Source organism: Haemaphysalis longicornis, unplaced genomic scaffold (assembly GCF_048455015.1).
Source record: "Haemaphysalis longicornis isolate Haplotype H1 unplaced genomic scaffold, Haemaphysalis longicornis Haplotype H1 scaffold_8, whole genome shotgun sequence".
Classification (NCBI taxonomy): Eukaryota; Metazoa; Arthropoda; class Arachnida; order Ixodida; family Ixodidae; genus Haemaphysalis; species Haemaphysalis longicornis.
In genome coordinates this window covers 51,130,533-51,157,098 of record NW_027526445.1, presented here as the reverse complement: position 1 = coordinate 51,157,098, position 26,566 = coordinate 51,130,533, and the positions used below count along the sequence as shown (strand labels likewise).

The 26,566-nt window shown below is 45.5% G+C and overlaps 1 protein-coding gene across 5 annotated transcripts in view; it reads left to right on the top strand.

The window, feature by feature from the left end:
• The first annotated feature begins 241 nt into the window (after window positions 1-241).
• Window positions 242-26,566, top strand: part of Cph (BCL11 transcription factor chronophage) — a 516,875-nt gene continuing 490,550 nt past the window's right edge. For 3 of the 5 annotated variants that reach the window (XM_077681033.1, XM_077681032.1, XM_077681031.1), the window contains exon 1: window positions 242-2,303. In XM_077681033.1, coding sequence (XP_077537159.1) covers window positions 2,252-2,303 — 52 coding nt within the window. In that variant the 5' untranslated portion in view covers window positions 242-2,251. The remainder of the gene's footprint in view (window positions 2,304-26,566) is intronic. The other 2 variants (XM_077681036.1, XM_077681035.1) reach the window with 1 other exon arrangement.

Genomic DNA, 26,566 nt, shown 5'->3' with positions numbered 1-26,566 from the left:
AGGTTATGGATTGTAAGGCTGCGCTCCGCCAGGCGTGGTCTAAAGATGCGCATAATCGGCCTGAGACCTTAGTTCGTGACCGTTGACATTAAAGAGGAACAACATTGAGTGCGTCCGCAGCAGTAGCGACAGCAGCAGCAGCAGCGGTAGCAACAGCACAACAGCTGTCTTTGCTTCTTGGTTTCGCGCGTCCGACGTCATCGGCGGCGGTCGCGCGCAGCTCGGCGCGTCGGCGGCCACAGTCGGGGCCGGCGCTGGAGTTAGCCGGCCGACGCTAAAAAGCACCGCCCTCGGGCAACGCCGCTCGCCGCGGCGGCGCTCGCCAGAGGGCGCAGGGTCCGCGCCGAACTCGCGGTGACCGCTGTCCCCGCGACTGGCGCCTCCTCTCCACCCGCTTCTCTCTCCCTCCAGCCGCGGCCCGGGGGAGAGGGCGAGCAGGGCTCTGCCGCGCTGTTCTGCCACGCGGAGGGGAAGAGACTGCACGCTCGGAGCACGCTAGGTGGGGGTGAAAAAAAGCGAGGGGTGGTGGGGGGTCGAAAAACGCCGGAGCCAGCGGCGAGTCGCCGTACAGACCGCGTTGTGCGCGAGCCTTGCCGAGCTCGCGGACAAGCCCAGAGCGGCGGGCCGGCCGAGACTACGTGCTCGCGCGTTTTGTTCTTGCTTTGTTTTTGGCCGCCCCGTGTTCGCTTTTCTTTTGTTGGCTGGCGCGATCGACGACGACTCCTCCCCTTTGGTCGTCGCTCTCTGTGCTGCGCCGGGAGCGACAGTTTCCTCCGACGGCATCCGCCGTTTGCGTCGACGCACCGTGTCCGAACGCAGGCGGGAGCAACGTGGTCCTCGGCCCGGCGTTCCGGAGGGCCCGAGTTGTGCCTCCGTCGTCGTAGCAGACGACGTCGAGGCGGCGGCGGCAGCATAGTCTGCGGTGGTGAATCGCAGCAGACGACAGCGCGTGGATGCGCCGGCACGGAGGATAGTAGTGTGTGACGCGTGTGTATGTGTGTGCGCGCGTGTGTTTCTACTCTGTGGTGCGCGGGATCTTGGTGTGCAACGTTTTTTTGTTCCACTTTGTAAAAGCTTGTTCGGCGCGGAGTGACATCCGGTGATTCGTCCACAAGTGATCGTCTGCGGATGTTTCGAGCGTGTTTCGAGAGTTTCGGTTGTGATTTGGCGGCAAGACAGCGCGGCGTTGTGTTGTGCTCGTGGAGGAAATTCGGAGACCCCTTACAACGCCCTTCCTCGCGGGACCTTCGCTTTAAGAGCTGTAAAAAACAAAAGAAACCAAACAAGTGCCACAAATCTTTCGAATTGGTGACACGGTCGTCGCGCCCTTTCGCTTCGCCATTCAACTGACAACGTCGCGGAGCGTCAGGCTTTCAGGCGTTACGTAAGCACCGGAACAACGGAGTACGCTTGAAGAGCGGCGAAAACGTGTTCTATCCTAATTGCTGCTGCCACCGGCGTTCATTTTCAAAACGCACGCAGCCCCTCCTCATTCAGCGCAGCCGAAACCCTCTCCCGTCACAAGTAAAAAAAAAAAAAAAACGCTGTCACTCAACGCCTGACGACCTCCTCTCCGTCGAACCTCCGGAAGCAGTTTTGTTGCCCTTCTTTTTTGTTTCTCGTCCCAGGACTTGTTCCACAAACATTGTCGGTAAGCGTAACCCTTTCTTTAAAAAGAAGATAGAAAAGAAATAACACCAAAGAACCAAAGACGATTAATTACACACAAATGTAGAAGAGCTGCTGCTGTTGTCCTGGAGCAACGTCCGAGGAATGAACTTCGAATGCTGAAGGCTTTCAAACATCGTGACGTACTTCAAATATAAAAACGCTCTCGTCTGCCCTAATCCTGGACGCCTCAGACAAAGCTGCGGACCGAAGCAGCGGACAGTTCCCGCGGAACGCTTCGTCATCGTCAGCCCCAACACCTTAGCTGAAGAGCCCGTGGACGACGTCCACTCCGCGTCGACCCTCGTCGGCGGCTCTGATGTCAGCGTGACGGCGCGATCCGGCGACACGGCGTCGTCTCCAGCGGCGAGTGAATGCTGGCAGAGTGCTGTTTCTGTGTGTGTTCGACGGACAGCGGCTTCGTCGTCCGTAGTGTGGCGACTCCTCCGGTGCTTAGGTCGCCGTCGGTGACCGCGGGGGCGACGTCGTCGGAGCGGCGTCGTTCGGCTCAGGCCTGAAGCGGCCTCGGCGTCGCGGACTCCTTGGCTCCGTGCACGACGACGCCAAACTGGAGGCTAATGCCATGTCACGGCGGAAACAGGACAAGCCCCAGCCGAGGAAGCGCTCGGTCACTGGTCAGTAAGCCCATCGTGCATGGCTTCTTCCGGCAACAAACATGCTTCCTCCGTGTTCTCTCGCCTGTTATTATTATTATTATTATTATTATTATTATTATTATTATTATTATTATTATTATTATTATTATTATTATTATTGGCGAAGAAAACGGAGTTATAAGTATTTTGAATTTGTACGAGTCAGACACTCTTTGGACATGCATTTTGTTGTCGTCTGCGTTACCCCGAATAAAACGCGAAATTGCTAGACACCCGAAACACGGTACCCTTAAAAGCACGCGCACGATTGTAAACATATAAACAGTCCATTGCATGATCGCTAATGCGCTCAGTGAACACGAAACCAAGAAATTACACTCCGGGTCTCGAGTGTCTCGCAAAAAACCGATTTTGTATACGATGGGCCGCCGGTAAAAGTTGTCGCCGAAACTTTAGCACGTGGTGATATTGCGTCTGAAGCGTTTCGCCTTCGTGTTCCCAAACGAATTTGAGAAAAGTGCCGTGGGCGTTCGAGTAATCTGTGACTCGGGTATTATGTGTATGCGTTGGTAAATACAGACCAGCACATTGACTTTTTTTAGGCTTGGTGCACCTCTTGTAATGTGGACTACACACGCACACACACACATACACACTACACACGCACACACACACACACACACACACACACACACTACACACGCACGCACGCACGCACACACACAAGAGAATGAAAAACTCATAGTCGCAATACTCGTTTCAGAGCTAAATCAAAAGCACTTACGTGGTATTATAGGGGTGCGATACTGTCCAAAGTCTTCCACGTATCTGCATGTTTTAGAAAGTAATATCTTTGGAAAACCCAACATGCTGGGGACGGTAGAAATCTCGACACAAATGCGACGTGCGCGTCTGTCGTTTCCGTATACAAGATGCACACATATGCAACGTCGCAGTTCGACGCCGATGTCTTTTCAAACGTGGACGTCTTTCACTGAACGGCTCTTGAAATTTTCGAGCGTGGCATTGATGCTCAGGCGTCGATGCAGGAAAGCGATAGAGCAAACACACGTTGAAAATGCTATAGAACGTTAGGTGATCTGTTCGCTCCTGTCACGAGGCTTCATGAGAAGTCATTTTGGCTAAATGATGCTCATTACTTAAACGAACGGCGTGGAATAGGAGTGGAAAGGGTTTAAAACTCCTCGCTGACGTCCGTGAACGGCTTCGCTGCATGACAGGCTGCGTACTTGAATCTCAATATTACAGTCGGCTGGACTATTGCGACCAAAACTCCATTTAATTGGCTCGTACGTCACTGGCATTGGGGTCCAAACAGTGCTCGTGACAAACGTGACTGCTGCTTCGATCTTTGTCGATGCCGATTTTATGCGTCGCCAGTTTCCGTTTTCATTCGACTCCATATAGTACAGTGTTATAAGGAAGTTATAATACTTCGGTGTTATCGCTAATGGGGATTACAGTAATTTGGATGATCATTATGATGATGGTGATGAACATAAAGTGAATAGCTTCGGCGTGTGATTGTTCCATGTCCCCACTCCTTTCTCACCAGCCAAGTAACTGGCAATATTTTGGGAGTCACGAAACATAATTTTTGGCGCTATTTGATCGTAGATGCCTTGGTGCCCTTAGTTTCAATATATAAGTACTGCACCGTGGACAAAGTAGAACCACTTTATTGCACTTTCATTTCTGCGGAACCTCGGGGCAGTTGCTGCGTTTTTTTTTTAATCTTTTCGTTATTTCTATTATCGTACTTACTATCAGGGCAAGAAGTTCGCCTTATTACGCTAGAACGCCTGAATAGGCCGTTTTATGGGACTAAGATGTATTCCATCGCCATCCGCGGCCCTTTCGACAGCACTACCCGAGCCCACCGTTAATATCTAAGCCTGGAAGGATAACTTCGAAGAACGTATTAGCAGGCTCCTGTTAGAAGAACGAGTAGTTCGTTTTCCTGAACTCCTTCGTCGACACTGCTCTCACAGGGTGGTGAATCTTTTTTTTTTTTTTAACAGCCAGGATGTTTAGTAAATCGTTATTTTTCGTCTGAGCAGCTAAAAATAGCAAGAAAATGCCTAGCGCACGCGAGCGCGTGCCTCGCGGCGACCGCCCTACTGTTAAAAAAACAATGAAAATGCCGAAAACTCGCGTGTGCGTGCCTCGCGGTGACCGCCCCGCGTCCCGCGCCTCGCGTTTATCAAGGCAAGCATACTCACTTGGAGAGATTGGCAAAAAAAAAAAAAAAAAACGAGAAAAGCTCCGGCGTTCGCCGTAATCGTGGCAACACTTGCTTTTTTGAACGAGAAAGACAAGTCATAGCGTACGCCCCTCCAAGGTTACGTCCAATGAATATCCCTTCCAAAAAAAAAAAAAAAAAAAAAAAACGGAAGGAACCTCGCACTTATAGCAACAATGATGGAGTAAAGGTCGTTGCGGCGGCCAAGAAGAAGCAAATGAGCTGCAATTGTGGACTTAAACCGTTGTGATGGTCGTGAAGGTTGCGTACAGCTTCGCTACCTTAAGGCCTTAGTGTGAGCTTCCTTCATTTTAACTTCGAATTTCTTTTTTTTTTTTTTCATTTTTGATATTTGGGTCCCCCAAGGCGCAATGACGGGAGAACCGCTTACGCAATTGGGTAGCGCGTTTTGCAATCTTGCCTTAAGGAATGATATCTCAACGTGAATTTTCATATGCGAGATGAGAAAATGGCAATGCTCGCTTTCTCAGTACGTGTACGGCGACGGCTGTGTACTCGTCCCTTTGAAGCGTCGTAAACGAATACCCAACGCGAACATGTTGGTTGAGGTAGAATTCCATTCACGTATTCGTTTTAGGGGCGAAGCACCTTAAGACCGAGGCTTGTCCTGCGTCCGGCGTCCGGCGTCCGTGCTCACGGCACAGCACCGTGTAAATCGAAACATCTGTGAACAAAAGGTTCCCAAAAGGTTAACACGAACAAAATAAAAGGTTCACAAAAGGTTAGAGAGAGAGAGAGAGAGAGAGAGAGAGAGGGGGGGGGGGGGACGCACAGCTTAGTGTGATTCGAAACATCTGTAATCAAAAGGTTAACAAGAACAAAATAAAAGGTTCACAAAAGGTTAGGGAGAGAGAGCGAGTGCTCCTGGAGAGCCGTGCTGCGCATGCGCGAGGAGCATTGGATTGAATTGAATTTGGATATTTGGATTGGATTGAAATGGATTGGATTAAATTAAATTGTATTGCATTGTATTGGATTGGAAACCGTTTTAGCAGCAGTAAGCACTCTCACTGGTGATTTATGGTAGGAACGATCCCCAGTGCTTCGCCCACTCGTCATGATTCACTTCGTGAAGATGCGTGAATTTTTTTTTTATAATTATCTCTGCTACGCGGGAGAGAAGGCACGATACTTGAAGGAAAAATAGTACTTCTTGCGGTAGGGCACATACTGAAGATGTGTCGGTAGCAATAACTGGCCTGTGGTACTTACAGGTGCAATAGAATGGAATAATCTTATAGATCGAAGAGGGACGAACGAGCCCACTAACGCGTTCTCTCCGTGCATGAAGGCGACAGTTGTCACGGCGATCCTCTCAGAAGTATAATGTTTGCCGCTTAGAAGAGGCCGTCAAGGCGACACTGTCTTCGACTCGGGCGTCACGTATATGTCGCCGCAGCTGCTCGCATGCAAGGTTCATAAACGCGTGCATAAGCGAAAGTGGCTATCAGCACGTAAAAGCTTATCTTCGAGCGCAGAAAAATATCTTTACGCGCTTTCGCTGTCATTTGCTTTGCACGTTTTCAGGGCACTGGCGCAGGAAGGGCGGCCTTGCACCAAGAGTATGCATGGCGAGCCTGGGGGGTTGAGTTTGTAGGAACTAGCTTTTCCTACCCCACTCAACTCCAGTCCAGTCATGGAAGGCGTTTTCTTTACCAAAAAAGGGCAGGAAATATTGAAGCATTTTCAAATTTCGCGCTACACCACGTCAGCAGTGACGCAATAAAGGGAGCGCTAAAAACAGCTATCAGTTTGTTGACTGATTTTGATTTGATTGTAGGTTTTAACGCGCCGGCGCAGCGCAGGCGGTGAGGCGCGCCGTAGTGGAGGGCTCCGGATTAATTTTGACCACCTGGGGATCTTTAAAGTGCGACGAAGTCTCGCACACACGGGCGTTTTTGCTTTTCGCCTCCATCAGAAAAGCGGCCACCGCGCTCTGGAATCGAACCCGCGACCTCGTGCTCAGCAGCGCAACGCCTTAGCCACTGAGCCACCGCGGCGGGTAACAGCACGTTAGCGTTTAAGTGACCCTATTAAATGGAACTCGAGGCGCTACTGCAATCGCACAGTGATAGTTTTTGGTGGTATATACTTGTAGTCGGTGACCGGCAATCACACAAACAATCTTCTGTGACGTCATTAAATCAGGCTTGAAAGCGGATGGTGAGTCGCCTCTGTTCCATCCGTTTTCCTTAAGTTCGCCGTAAATTTGGCATCATTGTTATCGACACAAAGCAGTCTTTTTAATCAACCAGTCTTGTATTTTCTCTTCCTCGCCCCTTCAGATTAGTTTATTAGTTCCTGGTCTGCTTGTCCAGTGATTCGTGAAGCTGAAGTCCCCAAAGCATGCTGGCCCAAACTCTCGACGCTGATTGGTTAACGTGCTCGCGTGAGCGCCTTCTCGCAGCGTGAGTTCTCGTGCAGTGTGCCAGATCACGCGAAGAGGGGTGGACAGTGCTGTCTCGAAGAGTAAAACGGCACGCAGCGGCGTCCACGTCGGCGTGCGTTTGACGTACGGCTTGAAAATTCGCCGTAATTTTAACGCAAGAGCTCTGGATGCGCAATGAGAGAAAAATGCCTACTTTGTGAAACCTTCCTCTCAGGGAATAACTCCCGAGGTAGCAAGAAAGAGGAGGGCTCCTACTGCGTTGCTAAGCAATGCCCGGGCGCGTTGCGCATGCGCAGAGCGGCTCGCCTCCTGATGGCGAGAATGCCGGGTGAGAAAGAAAGAGGAGGGCGTGTCTTTATTACTGGCGGAATCGTTCTTGTCTCTGAGCAGCGCCACCTCGTTCGGCTGCCTGCGCTCGCTTCTGTAGTGTATGGGTGCTTACTTAAAAACTGTATGAATGGCGGCACCAACGTGAAAGGGCAACCAAGATATCTGTGCGCAACTTCATAGAAAAATCCGTTTGGATTTACAGGTTCCGTGTGTCATAGAGCTCTGTCATAAGCGGAACGTAACCGTGGCTGGGAAAAGGCTGCGTCAGTGTCCACCCACCGGCGTTGAGGAAGGAGCAAGTTATCCGAGTTAATATGGAACCCTGTCGACGAGTCGTTTCTTCAGGTGTGCTCGCATGCTCTATTTTCGTTTTAAGTGCAGAGCACTTTAGGCGCTCGCCTTGTCGTCCTAGCTCGCTCGCTCGACCAAGGAGGCGTCCCGGGGTAACGCTGTTGTTCGCGGCGTACCCCAGAGGCTTCGAAAGTCAAGCAGTTTATATAGTCATAAGCGTTCGAAACTCGTGAAACGCTGGCGCTTGTCATACATCTTCCCGTTGTTTAGCGCAAAGAAAACTATAGATACATTCGAGGAAAAATAGACGTAATTAACCGGCAGCGCCCGCGTTCCTTTAGTTAAGGACGCCCGTTGGGTTGTTTTGTACGATAGTAAACGCAAAAGGTGGCAGTGCAACGCCGGCACGTGCGGGGAGAAAAGCACAAAGAGAACAGAACTCCCGCTGGCCCAGTTTCAGGCAGGGGGCGCGCGAGCACTGCGAAGGCGGGAAATTTGAATTGCATGGGGTGGTAGCTGCAAGCGGATAACGGCGGTACAGCCCATTATGGCGAATCGCTGCTCTGCACTTCAGACAGCTTTCACATTGAGTGGAACCGCTTTAATTTTTTCTACCCGTTTTAACTCAGGGAATTTTGTCAGCTGGTGTAAGCACGTAACCAGGGAGCTTTCCTATTTGTGGGCACTCTTGGCATTACATGACGTGAGATCATTGCTTGTATACCGTCACTGAGCAGTTCGCGAACAGAAATAATTCCCACTAACGGCTTTTTCATTGATGTCACCCTTTCCTGGCGTTAATTGTGCCGAATCTTCTGGAATACTTCCGGTAAAGGAGGGAAATTCGAATTGCGGGTCTATAGCTGCTGGTTTTCATGCCGCGCTTTTTGTTAAACTTAAAGAGAGGAAAGGGGAAAGGAGAGGTGCGGAGGTAAACCGTCGGAGTTCTTCAGAGACTATAGGGACGTAAATAAATGTAATAACTCTACTAATAAGGAGGATAACAAAATTAAGAGATCAATAAAGGGTTTATTAAAGTGCACGGGGGCAGCTGATAAATTTCCATCCTCTCGCATCGCAGAAAACAAAAGCAAGGCAAAAAGTTTCGAGAAAACTTACATGAACAGACTGACATGATTCAAGAGAACTCATATTTTAGTTATACCAAGAGTAGGTTCTACTAACAACATATCAACGTGTAAAATGGGAACAACAATCCTTTCACAAGTGCAACGAAAGTGTGGACGAAAAGCCCTAACGTGAATAATATGCATGTAAAGAGCAAGAGGAACTACGACGCGAACCGCAATGCAACCATCCAACTATCAGTATAGAAAAAGAAATTTAATATTAATAAACAATCAATCAATAAATGTTGATTAGTGTGTCAATAATCAATCAATCAATCAATCAATCAATCAATGTTTATTATAGTGCCCAGGAACAGCGGAGGCCTTCGTGCTGGAGCACTCAGAGGGGAAAATGCAGCACTGTAGTACATCAACAATTTGCTAATAAACACTCAGTGAGCAAAAAAAAGAAAAGAAAGAAAGACCTACAAAAAACGGCAAAGAAGATTAGAAATAAAATAGTGCAATCCAACCGACTTTACACAATCAAGTCGTGCTGGCGCACAGAAAAGGTATAAGACAGCAATGAAATGCATCAACAGCTGGTAAAAGAACAGTGAGTGAGCAAAAAATAAGAAGAAACTACAACTTCACAGAAGAGTAAAAATGCCATAGTGTAATTTTAGGCAACATTACGCAATCAATAGAAACTGTAATGTCTGGTCAATTGCAAGAAGACATCTTACAATAAGCGTAACTATACGGAAGGGTGAGTGAAAAGAAGAAAGTTTTTACAAGATTCTGGAAGCGTACACTTTCAGTTTCAAATGGACGCATGAAGTGAATATGGCAACTTTTAATGATGAAAACGGCAGAAAAAGAAAAATTCTACGATAATTACAGTCGCAGTATCAGCACAATACATGAATAACCAGGAATAAGAACAAGCTCGGTGAAGTCAATGCACACGTCAGGACGATAAGTGAAGAAAAAGAGCACTGCCAAGATGAACCTAGTGTGTCAGAGCTGACAACCCGGCCAAAAACTCCCGAAGAGGACGCTGAAAGATATCGAGCTTCTCGGAGTGAACATTATGCAGATGCTGCATCCTTTGAAGAGGAGAACGTGTGCTGAGAGCTCCAGCTGCTTTAAAAGGGTGGGCGAGCCTTGTAGCTTTTTGTGGAACGCGAAAACTGATTGATTCAAGTAGTTCCGGGCATAAAATAATACCATGAATCAATTTGTACATGAAAAGAAGGTCTGAGTGGGTCCGCCGGGAACTTAGAGAAACAGTTATAGGGATAGGCTCCGAAGGAAAACGATGCCTAAATATTGATGAAAATTTGGTTTGTACACGCTCTGTACGTTGACAGTTGGAACTACAGGTTCCATTCCAAACGACAGAAGCATATTCTAGTTGCGGAATACAAAGCGTTCTGAATAGTTTTAGGAATGAAGAAGGAAACCGGAATTCTCGAGAAAACCTGCATACAGCCCCAAGAGAGCGTAGCGCCCGCCTAGTAAGTTGAGTGACATGAGGTGAGAAAGTTAAGGCACTGTCGAAAAGCACGCCGAGGTCTCTGATCTCTTCAACTCTAGACAAGTAACCGCCGTTAATACTGTAGCAAAATAAAGTGCGGTTCGTTTTCCTGCTATAAGACATGACCTTTGTTTTTGTAGAGTTAAGATTTAATCTATTGTCTGAGCACCACTTGGAAAATGAGGATATATCTTGCTCCAGGGCAATGCAGTCATTAATGGACTCAATCCTTCTGAATATTTTAATGTCGTCAGCGTAAAGAAGGAAAGAAGACATCTTAATTGCGGCTGACACATCATTAACAAAAATGGAGAACAAGAGAGGCCCCAACACGGAGCCTTGAGGCACACCGCTTGTTGATCTGTACAGAGCAGACGTCTGCCCGTTAACGCTAACGAAACTGAACCGGTTATCTAGATAACTACCCAACAATGCCACGAGTGGTGTATCAATTCCTACCTGTAAAAGCTTTTTAAGTAACAGCGTGTGGCAGAATAGCGTGGAGAATCAATCAATCAATCAATCAATCAATCAATCAATCAATCAATCAAACAATCATTTATTTGCGTGCCCAGGAACAGCCGGGGGGGCCTTTGTGCTGGCGCACGGAAACAGAAACACACGAAACATAATGCACACATCTCTCAAATACAAAATAAAATACAAAATACAAAGGGAAAAAAAAACGAAAGGATAGCTTATGTTGAAGTTACGGAATGAAAGTCATTTAAGTGCATGAACTCAAGGATAAAAGACAAATGCAGAATAAGAGAAGTTGGCAGTTACGCCAATACAAACTCACAGACATGTTTGCGAAACAGAGTAGGGCAATCATTAAATATATCAAGGTAATCCGAGTACCGATTGTACGTGCTTTGCAGTCGGAACACAGGGCACAAGACACGCAGACAATTGGGGTTGCAAAAGGTATCATGTTTCCTGGTCCACTTTTGCGGCACATAAAGACGAACATGTTGTAGCAGCTCACCACAAGACACTATGCCGTGCATAATTTTAAAGAGGAAGAGAATATCAGCCTTGTTCCGCCTGGAAGTTAAGCATGATAGCGTCAATGAAGAGGGCGATCCAGGGTTATAATTACTACTATCGCCAAAGCGATGGTTGAAGATAGATATGAACTTATTTTGGACCCTTTCTACAAGCTTACGGTTTGTTTTGCTCGTGCTGTTCCAGACAACAGATGCATATTCAAGCTGAGGACGACATATAGTTGTGTAGAGCTTGAGAAGAGAAAGCGGCTCCTTGAACTCCTTGGACACGCGACAGACAACGCCAAGCGATCGAAGAGCTCTACGATTAATTACCTGAATATGTGGAGAGAAGCTCAGTTTACTGTCGAAAGTGACGCCTAGGTCATTAACCTCTACCACACGTGGGAGTAATTCACCGTTGATGTTATAGGGAAACAAGATGTTATAATAATAATCAATCAATCAACCTTTATTTTCGGTGCCCAGGAACAACCCTAGGGTCTTGGTACTGGTACACCATACAAAAAAAAAAAAAAAAAAAACACTACAATTAAGGCAAGACAACACACAAAAACTATATGTATGACATAAACAATAAAGTAAAAATAGTTACAGAAATCTTAGAAAGCAAAAAAGGAAAAAAAAAAGAACAGAAAGTCAAAAAAGAAAAGGCAGGCTTAGTGTTGCAAGCCATGCCACTCGGCCAGCGAAACGTTCAGTAGATGTGAAAAATAGGAACTATACAAGCAAATATTGAATCAACTTGACATAGAGTATACGTATGTAACCAAGGTTTTCTAACAACATATTAGGAAGTTCCAAAAAAAAAAAAAAAAAAAGGGGAACAGCTTCAGCATTACCAACACTGACACTAAAACGTACAAATATTCAAGCAACACAAAACAAGAAAAAGTGAAAAGCAAGCAAGAACAGTTTGCACATAATACATAGGGTATATAAATTTGGAATGACATAAAGGACTTAAGCTACAACAGTTTTCAACTCATTAGAGAACAAAGTAAAGGAGCTCTGGAATATATCAAGCCGAACGGAATATTCATTATATGCACATTGTATTCGGCAGATGGACGAGCGTCGGCTATTTAAAGCAACTGGTCTGAAAGCTGGAAATTTTCTGAAAAGTTTATTTGGCAGATTGACATTGATAAGTGTAACCAAATCGTCACACAAAATATTACCATGAAGAAGTTTATAGAGAAAGATAATATCAGCTCGCATTCGTCGACACCGAAGGGAAGGAATGCTTTTCAGAAGAGACATGATGCCGTTTGCGTCGTCTTGCACATGACGGAAGCGGTGCTTAAAGATAGAAAGGAACTTATTTTGAACCCTTTCGATACGGTCACTATTGGACTTGCAAGTTCCATTCCAGACAACAGACCCGTATTCAAGAAGAGGTAAGCAGAGAGCCGAATACAACTTTAAGAAAGGAAGCGGACCTTTAAACTCTCTAGAATACCTGCAAACAGCACCCAGACAACGAAGAGACCGACGGGTAATTTGTGCAATGTGGGAAGAGAAAGTCAGAGAAGTATCAAATAGTACTCCCAAGTCTCGAATTTCAGTCACCCTCGGCAATGCAGTGCTTGCAATTTTATAAGAGTATTGCAGCTGTTGAGTTTTTCTACTATAGGAGACAACTTTAGTTTTTGAAGGGTTCAAGATAAGGTCGTTTTTGGTGCACCAACGATGGAATGACGCTATATCAACCTGAAGAGAATTACAGTCCTGAACACTACGCACTTCTCTAAAGATTTTTATATCATCAGCGTACAACAAAAAAGAAGAATTTTGAATGGCAGAAGCAACATCGTTAATGAAAATGGAAAAAAGAAGGGGACCCAGAACGGAGCCTTGGGGTACACCACTGGTTGCTTTGTACCTAAATGATGTTTGACCGTTAACACTTACATAGCAATATCGCTCCTTGAGATAACAACGTATAAGACCCACCAACGAAGCGTGTACATCTAACAGAGTGAGCTTTGCAAGCAATAACGAGTGGTTGACAACATCAAAGGCTTTGCTCATGTCACAGTAGACCACATCCAGTTGGCTTCTACCAACGATTGCTGGGACAGCCTGCTCCATGAAGCATACAAGGTTCGTGGAAGTTGAACGACCACGCATAAATCCATGTTGATTAGGAATGAGGACATGTTTAAATGAGAAAGACAAGACCGTATGAAGAGATAACTCGAAAATTTTAGAGGCAGAACAAAGCAGCGAGACAGGCCTATAGTTTATAGCATCAGTTTTTAGGCCTGACTTGAAAACAGGGAATACGCGAGAGATTTTCCATGAGCGAGGAAACGTTCCCGACCGGAGACAGTTATTAAATATTGAAGTGAACACAGGAACGAATATATTTGCATATGTTTTTAGGATTGCAGCAGGAATACCATCTGGCCCACAAGAAAGCGAGGGCTTGAGCCGCTTGATGCTGGTCCGAATGATGTTCTCGTCCAGTTGTAAACAACCGGAGTTCTCGCCCTGGTGACAAGGGGCGCTGCTGTTGTCACTACCACCACTAATCCCAAAAAAAGAAGAAAATTGACGAGCAAAGCAGTCGGCCACCTTGACAACCTCATCTCCGTTGGAGTCTAGAAGACGAATAGAATCTTTAGTTGTACTAGATCTAGAATTAATGTATTTCCAGAAGGCTCCAGGTTGGTGAGTTGCTTGAGTTTCTACCGACGCCAGGTACGAAGTATGATCACGTTTGTGCAATATTTTACATAGGGCACGTAGGCGCCGGAATTCCTGAGCAAACTGGTTGGCACCAGAGCGCTTCATCTTTCTGTGCGCACGTTCCTTGAGTTTCAGGGCATCCCGCAATTCAGAAGAAAACCAGTGTGGAAACCTGAACCTCCTCGGTAAATATTGCGGGATGTATTCCTTCATACCCGAAAGCACAATCTCTGTGAAACGGTCGACTTGTTCATTGACATCAGTGTGGTCAATGACGGTCGACCAGGGGGCAGCGGAAAAGTAGCCATACAGCCCAGCATAATCTCCCCTGGCGAAAGCGTAATGAGGTTGCGTGTTGTTGGAATTTACGGAACGGTGGAGCAATGAAGGGAGGCAACAGGAAATAGAAAGAGGAGGATGAAATCTGTCCGGTATTACTAAAGAACAATCAGAGTGCAACACACTAACGCCATCAAAGTTCGAAAAGCACAGGTCCAGAATATTTCCACTGCAATTTTTTATGCGATTACACTGTGCCATAGAAGTGAAAGCCAAAAAATCTAGCAGCCTGTTACCCTTCTGTTCAATGTGATGGTTGTAGTGGGAACAAGTTAGCTGGCTCCACTCCACGCCAGGAGCATTAAAATCTCCAAGCAGGAGGACTTTGCGGTTGCCATGAGTGATAAGCACCTGTTCAATGGAGGAGATTAACTTATTGAACGCCTCAGGAGCTACATCAGGAGGAATGTAAAAAACACCAACTAGAAGTTTTTCAGTTTTAGAGAAATGAATTTCGACCCATAAAGACTCATCGGCGTTATCAATATCGCTACGTAGCACACACGGGAGAGATTTGTCAACGGCGAGAAGGACCCCGCCCCCTTTTTGTTTGCATCCCGTTAAAGCACGATCATTACGATATACATGGTAATTTTGAGGAAAATAATCACTGGATAAGATATCAGGGCACAACCAAGTTTCAGATATAGCTATTAAAGGAAAGCAAGAAGCCAGAACGTTACCAAAAAATTCAGTCGCCTTAGTTCGAAGACCTCGCACATTCTGATAAAAAACATCTAAACTAGTCATGGTTGTTTTTCTTACGTGATGCGCTCAGAGCTGTGAAGCATGCCTTCGCGAAACATGCCTCGAAACTCCTTAAAGAGGCAGTCTTTCGGCCAAACAGCGGGGTCATTTAGGCGCTCGAAACACTCTTCATTCAAGGAAATATAAAAGGATGCATAGGTGTCGAATTTAGTCTTCAGTCGTCGGCAGCTCAAGGGCGAGACACCTAAAGTGGACAGATGAGCATTGAGACTGGCAGGGGTGGTGGTCGGAGAAAGCTTGGAAAAATAATAATAATAATAATAATAATAATAATAATAATAATAATAATAATAATAATAATAATAATAATAATAATAATAATCAATCAATCAATCAATCAATCATAATAATAATAAATGTCTTAGTGTATGCTGCGGACGCTGCGTGGACAGACAACAGTCAAAAATAAGCCAGGAGCGAAAAAAATGGCCCCATGCTTTTGCCTCCGTTTCATTCTTTTCTTCCGCAGTATACGAGGTTATCGTATACGGTACTGCTTATTCGTCTCGCACAGAATGTGTAATTTGATCGCGTCGTTGAAGGAACAAAAAGTGCCCGTAATTGTTCTCGGCTTCTGGTTCGCTCATTTCCATCGATTCTCTCTCAGAAAAGCGCCAGCGAACTGTGTATGCTACCAGAATATCTTCCGTCGGGCTTGCGCAAAGCGGCACCAATTCCCTTTATTAGCAATTGATTATGCGAAATAATGTGGCTATTAACTGGAGAATGTTGTTACGTGTCATTAAAAGGAGCAGAGCGGAGACGCCGGCTCCGTTATATAGCTTCAGGTTATTTCACCCAGTCGAGCTCCAATGACAAGAACGAAATCGAAACCTTTTCTTCGCTTTGCTTTTTGTTGAGTATTATTAGGCGTGTTTGTGTACGTTCCCTTCCGTGTAACCGCGTTATTCACTTCTCATTTCATATTCTTTATTTCTTATTCTTTGGAGATCGAAAGAAAAAAATTGCAGATCAAGTCTGTGTCGGCACCACGTTGAGTGACAGCGAATGCCGTCTCGGGAAGCTTTCGAAAATGAAAGCTATTTAAAAATATTCGCCCCGAAGGCGTACACTCAACTCTAAAGCAACGAGTTCCGAGTTCTTTCAACAGTCTCGTGTTCTTGAGCAGCGTTGCATTCAACCGCTAGTAATTTTTTACTGCAAAGGCAATTGTATGTTCGCTTGGTCGAAAATCCGACGTCCGACGAAAGCTTCAAGTGGCACACCAAACGGTCGATGCGGCAAATATAATAAAAGTAATTGAGTCGAAAAGAAAATTGTTTACGTTTGGGAGATCTGGCTGAGAATCAAATCCAAAGCATCCGGTATACGAGACGACCACGTTTCTCAAACACTACAGCTTTTTTTTTTTCTTTATTGCATGGAAGACTGACCCTAAAAGCATTAGAATCACACCCTATCTACAATGGCAGTACGCTGACTGCCACAACCACACATATTATAAGTCAGGCAGAGTCACGCACGCCTCAAGGAGATGCAACCAGTCCGGCGGCTGTGATTGTGCGCGTGTTACAGTATACACAAGGGCAGATCGTTCGCGAAAAATTGACTTAGTTCCCCGAGGTTCCTTCGCATTCCAGTAAATCATGCGACACTTCCACAGGCCAAACAGCCGGATGAACACAAAAAGGTCGTTGGGCACGGAACAGTTATCGTCACTACAGCTCGATTATTATAGGGTAAACTAAAGGCGGACTTAGTGAACACGTTGCGACCTCCGACTGAGAAACGTGTCTATTAAGAAATGTTCTCTGCGTACATGAGTACTTTGAGCATTCTAATTACAAAAGCACCGATTAGGCGAGTAGCCAGGTACGTTAAAGGGACCCTGTAACAATTTCAATACACGCTTTCAGTCTTTCCTTCGCGTCTGGAACCACTGCGAAAGCTGTGTATAGTTACCGCTAGCACGCCGCGGAACTGCGTGATTTGCTCGTCGCAGCAGATACGCGTTCTATTTGTGTTTTGCTTTTGTGGCTTTCTTTTGAAAGTGGCGACCGAGTGTGTTTATTACTTCAACTGAAAGAAAGCCAGCTAATAGCCGCTACGCTGCTGTACTGACCTAATTCCACTAGTCGAAGTACGCCAAGACGGGTAGGAGAGGAAAATGTTTTGAGCAAATTATCTGATGGGCAGAGAACAATAATTCTTGGCTTAGGTACTTCGCGACCCCCTAATCTAAGCACTGGGTGGGTTGGTTGACTGCGTTCTGCAAGCATTCAAGACTTCAAAAAAGTTGAAGAAAGCGTTGCAGGGTCCCTTTAACGTTAGACGTCCGCTTTGATTGGCGGTGCTAACGCGGGTGTGTGCCGAGTCAGCAAGCGAAACAACAAGAAAAAAAAGGACGGAGAGGGGTAAGTGTGAGGGTAATAATGTGAAAACACGTTCGCAATTGGACACTAATAGATACTAAAGTATGGACATAGAACGAGACTGTACTATGTTCCGGCTGCGTTCAACCAACTCCGTGGGGATATTTCTAGCGCAAATTCAAGATACAATTAAACTAAACAAGTTTCTGAGAAATAGATATTAAATGTGCTACCGCCATCCCCCACCGCGTGTATTTGCCATGTATCTTTATGTACACTTCGATTGCCCGAATTTGTTTCTCTCTTATTTGCTTTTGTTTTGACACGTATTTTCTCTTTGTTATTGGCTTCTTCAGACTGCCAGGCTCTGCCACGCAGGCCCAACGTGGCTTTGGCAAGCCAGACTATTTGTCCTATTTCAATAACTAAACATACGATCTCATCATCAGCAGCAGCATCAATGCTTTCGCAATCACTACATCATAAGGAGGTCATAATTGCCCTATCATTTTAGTTGTTTTGAGCTACTGAGAAACTGTTGCCCCGTGAGAGCACCTCCAATACCATCTTTACTCTTTACGTTGACCTTACAAAATGGAAACGAAAAACACAAGTTGCGAATTTTGTTTGATTACTTACCAGGTTCAAGTATCGAATGCTGGGACTGCGTTTCGAATTTATTCGGCAGATTTCATGCGTATTTTTTTGCTTTCTTTTATGACAACAGTTGCTTCGGAAGTGCCGCTTCTCTCGCACCATCTTTTTCCCGTAGATTTGGGAACCTTGGCTGTGATGACACCCTCATAGCTTGGAGGGCGACAATTTAACGGATAGCGAGTGCATTTAACAAACACAAGAAAAGCGTGATTAAGCAAGAATTAAGTACTAGCCACGAAATAGGAGAAAAGTAGCACTCCGAAGGCTACGGCATTACCAACTTGCACCGAAAACAACTCTGGCGTCATTTCGTTAGCTGACGAGGCGGACGTAAGAACGATAAGGGTCTAAACTTTCGCTAAACAGGACTGTAACGCTTTACAGTACCACAACTACACAATTCAGTCCCGGCCCAATTCAGTAACCGTGTAACACTGCCACTGAACTCTGAATGCACTCAGAGCGCCCTAAAGTGTGGCTTAGCTTTACACGCCCTCGTTTACGCGTTAGGAACCTGAACAACCTCCGTCCAACCTACTCGGAGCCTCGACAACCTTTCCCGCGTCGTGTCGTTAAACGCCAGAAATCGTGCTTACCGTCGCAATTAGGGATGTTTACATGCCGGACTTAGTATTTGCGCACGTCGCTGTGGTAAGTGCAACTCCCCGCGTTGCGTGGCACAAACGAACTGAGCTGCGCGTACTTGCGTGTGTTCGTGTGTGTGTGTGTGTCGGTCGGTGGTTGTGCGTGTTTTTCTCAGTGGGTGTGTGTCAGTGGGTGTGCGTGTGCGTGCGCGCGTGTGTGCGTCTGTTTTCAGTGTGTCAGTGTGGGTGTGCGTGTGGGTGTCAATGTGTGTGTGGTGCATGTGTGCGTGTGTTTTCAGTGTGCGTGCGTGTGTGGGTCAGCGCGTGCGTGTGCGTGTGTGCGCGCTCGCGTTGCGTTTTATTAGTACCTCAACTATATTATACGCACGCTTGTCCCTAAATTGCCGGTTAGATAACAATTACTGTATAAACTGTCAGTGCACTCTAAACATTACAGTAAAATAACTGTCAGCGAAATTTCTAAAACTACAGGCCTTGTGTTGATATTCTCGCCTCATAATATAAAGAAGAAAAGCAGCCGGGTTTCGCTTTAGTCGAACTCCTCTTTATTAGCTCTATTTTGTGGCACAGAAAGTAGCGCATCCTTACGATTAACGAGAATTTCGGCGCTACAACATCCACGAAGGCAGACGCGTATAAAATCATCTCGGTCTAAAAATCTTCCTTTGTGCGTAATTTCACGAAATGAGGTGGTTCTATTAAGTTCCACGTGGATGGAAGCTACTTTATAAAAAAAACACCGACTTGATAAGGCGGCTGTATACTAGGTTCCTTAGAAGCAAGCACCGGATGTCCGAACATGCCGACTGCTCGTTGAACCTTTATCACGTTATCATTGTCAGTCGCTCTGCATTGCCGGGAACCCACTTCACGATTAAAGGGATACAACTGCTGCTGTGCATTCTGAATATCTTGAATGGCCCATCAAACATAATAAATGCCCCAATGCGATCCTGATGGTCGACTCTCCGCGTGGGTATGATTTCGTTCATTTGAGACTGCCGGTTCTGTGAGGCAGGCTGTAATGGAGGGCTCCGGATTATTCAAAGTCCACCTGAGGGTCTATGCCATGCGCTGATTTCTTAACACACGAGTGTTTCCGCTTTTCGCCTCCATCAGAAAGGCGGCCACCGCGGATGGGATCGAACCTGCATCCAGGGGTCAGAAGAGAGAGAGAGAGAGAGAGAGAGAGAGAGAGAGAGAGAGAGAGAGAGAGAGAGAGAGAGAGAGAGAGAGATCTTTAATGAAGTCTGGCGATGTTAGCCGGGCTAAGATGCCTAACTTGCTACGCCAGTTGATGACGTGATGAAGATGATGGGGATGATGTTGAAGAGCGTTATGCGCAAGGAAACGGCGAGTTATTCACGGTGACTGGTCTAGACCTGTGTGTTGCAGGTACTCTATCAGGGCTTTTGTAGCCCGTAAAGCACATTTGGGACAAGCCCATGGTCCTAAAACGTCCTTTAAGTGCATGTCCCAAAGCCACTGCGAGGGACACTCTTTGAACATTGAATCGAGCACATTCACAGAGCAGGTGCTGGAGGGTTTCTCGCACATCACAGTGTGGGCAGAGTGGCGACGTAGTTTGTTTCATCCAAAAGAGGAAGTTGCGCGTGTATGCGACATTCAGCCGCATGCGATGTAGAATTGCTTCTACCCGCTTGGAGAGTCCTGGTGGCATTTTAAATTTGCAGTTGGGATCGATGGAAGATATCACAACGCCTTAAACACTAAACCACTGAGGCGGGTCAGTCTGCGGGTTCTCCTGTCGAATGGTCGTCCGCCCTCCCGTGTTCGGTTGCGTATACAGACGAGCGCATTTTGCCCCCCTTTTCTCTCGCCGTGGAAGCCGGCCGTCCCGACGCCCTTTCTGTCTGCCTGCGAGGAAAGGTGGCTGAAAACAAAAGGATGCCAAGGCCGGGGAAGCGAAGGCAGGGAGTGATGGAAGGAAAGAAGAGAGGAAAGGCAACAGCGCCAGTTCGTCGGCGCGCGCGTATACATACTCGCGCAGGTTTACGTATAAATAAATGTGCTGCCGCCGGCACGCCACTTCCGGACAAGCTGCGTGTCGCCCTATCATGTGTATACCGCGCCCGACCAAGCTGCCTTCGTGCACACTCCCTCCTTCCTCTCTATCTCTATTTACATATATCTCTTTCTGAAGCGTTCGTTGTTGGTTATCGCACGGTGTTCGATTGCGCTACCGAGCCCGTCTGAGGTCGCCAGTTCGATAACCGGACCCCACTGCTCCTCTGATGATCGGAAATAGAACTAGTGCATGCATATATATATATATATATATATATATATATATATATATATATATATAGTATAGTATAAGTAAAGAGTCGGATACACAGCAAGAACAATAACAAACAATGTTTACTTACGTAGCGGCAACGGGACTTGCCTTCATCAGAGTAAAGTTACATGATTTTACATGATTTTGACAGTAAAATCATGTAAGTTTACTCTGATGAAGGCAAGTCCCGTTGCCGCTACGTAAGTAAACATTGTTTGTTATTGTTCTTGCTGTGTATCCGACTCTTTACTTATACTATTTCTGCGCGCTTTGGGAGTTTATCTTTCTCTCTCTCTCTCTCTCTCTCTCTCTCTCTCTCTCTCTCTCTCTCTCTCTCTCTCTCTCTCTATATATATATATATATATATATATATATATATATATATATATATATATATATATATATATATATATATATGTATGTATATATATTGTGCACGCGCACACGGGTGTGTGTGTGTGTGTTATTTCTGATAGAAATGGTTGGCTAATGGAAGCCACCTGATTGATTGGTTCAAACTATTGTTGAATTCTAATGATCACTTTAGCATATTTAGTTGGTTAACTACTATACCCCCCTCTTTTGGAAACACGCTACTATATGTACGGATGTATAACGCTGCTCACTGGGCATTCTCAACTGCGGCATCTCTATTTACATAATATCTCTTTTTGAAGCGTTCGTTGTTGGTTATCGCACGGTGTTCGATTGCGCTACCGAGCCCGTCTGAGGTCGCGAGTTCGATAACCGGACCCCACTACTAGTGCATGTATATATATATATATATATATATATATATATATATATATATATATATATATATATATATATATATATATATATATATATATATATATATATATATATATATATATATATCTTAGTGTGTGTGTGTGTGTGCACATTTCGTTCCAAGGAGGTATAACTTACGCTTCATGCAGTTCAACAGGGACCGCGAAACACTTCGCATAAATCGATTTTGCTATAACAATGGTTTAGTGTGTATATTATGTGCGCGGATACATCTCACCTTGTATCCAAACATATAGTATCCAGCTTTGCGTAGTATCAATGCAGCAAACGTTACAGGCAATTTGAAGCAAAGTGTTGCTCGCGCTGCGATAAAATCTTTGCTCACACGCTTAAGCAATGCTGATTTAAAAGCAGCAAAAACGAAAAAAAAAAGTTCTCGTCCCCCCGCATATATCGCCTTCTGAAAAACGTAACGAGTTGCCCCGCGGTATAACTACAGACTAAAAACTGCATCGAATAGTTGCTACGTGCCGCAGCCGCATCTGGACATGCAGCTTCAATGCGTGGACACGAACGAACAGAAAGTGAGCGAATAGAGGGGCATATTTCTGTTCTCTTTTTGTTTTGTATTTTACTTTTGCAGGTTCCGCGATAAGTTGTCCGGGGTCTGCTGGCCTGTCTTCGCCGTGAATGCGAAGTAAATTAGAAGCTGTCAAAAGCTCTCTTGCTAGGAGTATTTACTTGCTGCGTCTCTGCAGCTGCAAGAAAGATAAGCGAGAGGTCAGTTTGCAGTGCCGTCGATATATCGACACGGGTGTGTGTATGTCCGTACGCTTGTATGTTTACAGGTATGTATGGGTGAATATATGTATGTGTATGTATGTATGTATGTATGTATGTATGTATGTATGTGTGTATGTATGTATGCATGTATGTATGTATGTATGTATGTATTGTATGCATGCATGCATGCATGCATGCATGCATGTATGTATGTATGTATGTATGTATGTATGTATGTATGTATGTATGCGTGTATGTATGTATGTGTACGTATGTATGTATATATATAGGCAGTAGAAGAAACTTCTCGAGGAGCCAGAAGAAATATTTGAGAAAATGGTTGACTCACGATTAATAACAAAAACAGCGGTTTACTGACGTTTCGACTGGAGGACCAGTCTTCATCTGTTACTCAGATGAAGACTGGTCCTCCCGTTGGAACGTCAGTCAACTCAGATATATATTGATGTTTAATGACGTTTCACAAAAAGGACTTCCTTTCTTCTTTACTTGCCGTATCTTCCGCGATCTTCGAGAGTTTTTTCGAAAAAAAAAATGTTCACTTCATTAACCATAGTAAAAAAAGAAAAGAACCTAACCACACCCCTATGCCTCCTTTGGCGTCGTAGACTGCTGACATATATCTTTCTGTATTTCCTCAACGAGCCCCTCATTTTCCTTACTATATTATTCTGCGAAAGCCTAGCGAGGGTCTCGGTTCTGGCAGCCTTGATGCCTAGGTAGCATAAGAGGGCTTCCCGCCAGTTACCCGCTCATGACAGGCTGTAGACGTTGGAGTCACGCCCCGGGGGTTGATAAGAAGGTCCCCTTCTCCCCGTGTAGTCAGAGTGGCGCTGGCTACCACCCTCAAGTGTCAGATACACTTCTAGTAAATATAAATAGCCCAGAAAGTGAAGGAGAACACAGTCGCCCAGATAGCCGAATTGGTAAGGCATTCGACATGTAATCGAAAGGCGTGGGTTCGGTCCGCACTCTGGGCGCGTGTTTTTCTTTCTTTCTTCTGTATATTTAAAAAAAATGTTCACTTCATTAACCATAGTAAAAAAAAGAGCCTAACCACACCCCTATGCCTCCTTTGGCGTCGTAGACTGCTGACATATATATTTCTATATATATATATATATATATATATATATGTATGTATGTATGTATGTATGTATGTGTATGTATGTATGTATGTATATATATATATATATATATATATATATATATATATATATATATATATACACATCTGGTGCGTGCGTTCGTGCAGCAGTTGCTCGGCATTCGTCACTGACTCGGAATTCTTTACAAAAATGGGGTCGAACCAGGCAATACACCAGGATGCACATTCTGGTGTGCTGCTACGTGATTGCGTAATTGCGTGCGTTTTGATATGGATGTTTCCCTCGAAGAGATTATTTTATTAGCTCGCCTGCGTTATGGTGAGGAGTTCTGTGCAGTATTCGTTAAAAGACGCTATACATACGATAATGCGTAATGCAATACCGAGCGGAAATATGGAAACATTAAAAATGACAAGCTGCTTGAAATTCCCGCGGAAATTAAAATGTAAGCAACGCCACCTTGCATATTGTGCGTAGTCTACACAAGCTGCTACTTTCCGCTTCTCGATATCAGGTCTAGTATAAAACCAGCGAAGCCTCTACTTTACCTATCGTTTACGTGCTTTGATCTAGTGATCAATCTCTTTCAGACGCACTTTTTACCCGCAAAAATGCCACCAGACCTCCCGACTTGACGACGATGCGTATTGCCAACCGAGTGATCAACACAATACCGGGAATGCCAGACTCTGAATTTGCGTTTAGTGAAATTATTTTCTTTGTGATAGCTTCTCTTTTGCGGGCGCGCGAAAATAATCCTGGTCTGTGTTTCTACCTATCTGCATGTCGGGTCTTCAGCAGCCCTGAAATATAAATGTACATATGCCGGCACAAAAAAGAAAACAGTCTTTAGTCAATGGCAGAAGTGGAGCTCTGGTTCTATTTTTACCATCGACTAACGTTGAAACCGCTAATTTGAAGGCGTGAGTGCGTTAGAAGTAAGCGTTGAGATACTCAGAGGTTTTAAAAACGCGAACTTTTAGACAACGTCTTGCAAACGCCTAGTATGCAAGAATGTGGGTATGTAATCCAGAAAATGACAAAACTTTGAAAATGGTGTTCAAACGAGGAACAAAACTTTTTTAGAAGGCGTCGGCATGAATTGGATTGGTGATTCGAGTGCACTGGGGTGACGTTAAACCACAGGATTTCACTAGGGAGTTGTGTGTGTGTGGGGGGGGGGGGGTGTTTTGTTACTTCACAGTTACGCTTGTATGCTCATGAGTTGAAATTCAAGTATACTGCCAGTGTATGTCACATATCCGAATGCCGTATGCAGTGAGAGGCGTCTATGAGGCAAATACGTGCAACTAATGTATATCCATAACTTTGATGACTTGAGTTCACTTAAGCGCAGCTAAATGTACCAAAAAGGTTGCCTACAACTTAGGCATCAGATTAAACGTTCGCAAGACAGAAATACGATGCCGCTAACAGTGCCGTCGTATGGCAGTCATGATTTGTTGTAGTACTTTGTTAAAGAGAGAGAGAGCGATATTTAATGAAGACTGGCAATGTTAGCCAGGCTAAAATGCCTAACTTGCTACTCCAGTTGATGACGTGATGAAGATGATGGCGGTGATGCTGAAGAACTTGATGCGCACAGAGACGTTGAGTTGAGTTATTCACAGAAAGTGTGTGTTGCAGGTACTCTATCAGAGCTGTTAAGTTCAAAACTACGTCCCATACGCTAATGTGATTTTGCTTGAAGCAGCCCTGGATGACATTTAAATGCAGAACAAACTGACGTGCGTAATACTCGTTAGCGATAGTTAAGAGTAGCTGAGTGTATAAACCCTGGCAGAGTTGAGCCAAGCAACATATGTACTCATTTAGGTGTGATTAGTCACGCCGGACCATTCTAATGTTTGTGCACTCCCCCAAACACGCAACTTTACACTTCCGAGCTCTGGGAGAGCGCATTGCCGAGCACTCCACCTGGACGACCATGCTTCGGCTGGCCCAAAGGGCTGTCGATGCCGCTCGCGCTCAAGGCATATTGTCCTAAGGACGCCTCGTTAAAGGTTCAGTACAAGCCCATGTCTTGATTTCAACGAACGTTTATTCTCTCTATATATCTCCCGGTGTCAATCCCGTTGTCCAGCTTCACCAGAATGCACGCGATTGACAAGTATATGCAGCCAACAATTAAATTTCGGCGAATGCCCATGTCGAGCATACGATTGGCTCAAGAGTTCGGTCTGCGCGGCGATATCACGTGATGTAAGCATGACGTTCTGCATTTCGTATAACCCTGGGCAGGTAACTTTTTTTCACTCCAATAGTATACCTGCACGTAGCCGTCATTCTCCCAATTTGCTTTGTTGGCGGCATGAATTGGTCATTCGAGTGCACACAGAATTCCCCTAGGGGTTATGTGTGTGTGGACGTGTGGGTGTGCGTGCGTGTGTGTGTGTTCGTTCGTGTGCGCCAATAGCTTCAGTATCGGCCTTCGAGAATGGCGGCCGGTGCATACCTCGCGTTCTAATCCATTTTCTCGGTCGTAATTTCTGTTATAGCCTATCAAGTCAACCACGCTGCGCCTGCTTCGTTGCGGCTTGTACGGTAGCTTAATTGTTCCCCCCGCTGGTGAACCTCCTCCGTCGGTCGTAAACCATGACTCGTTACTTCCGCGCAGCTGGCGCCATCTTTAGTTATCGTGCTACCTGCATAGAGTCAAATCGTGCCTCAAAGGTTTCCTTTTTTTTACGATCTACAGTATACTGGCGTTCCGATTCTGCGCGGCTACGCAATGGTGAACATGGAGAGTATCAGCTGATTTTGAAACTTTTCTTCTCGGGCTAACTTAAAAATTGGTCGACATCCCGCCATGCGAAAGGGGATGTCCAGCAAAGCTGTTGTAAACCACTACAAATGGTGATGGAGGAGGGTATGAAATATTTCTCGTCGTCTCGACGGAGTCGTCGCCTGCGCTCGGCTAGTGTTACTAGATAAGGGTATACAGAGCATCGGCACTATTTTCTCCTATTGTTCCGTACCGC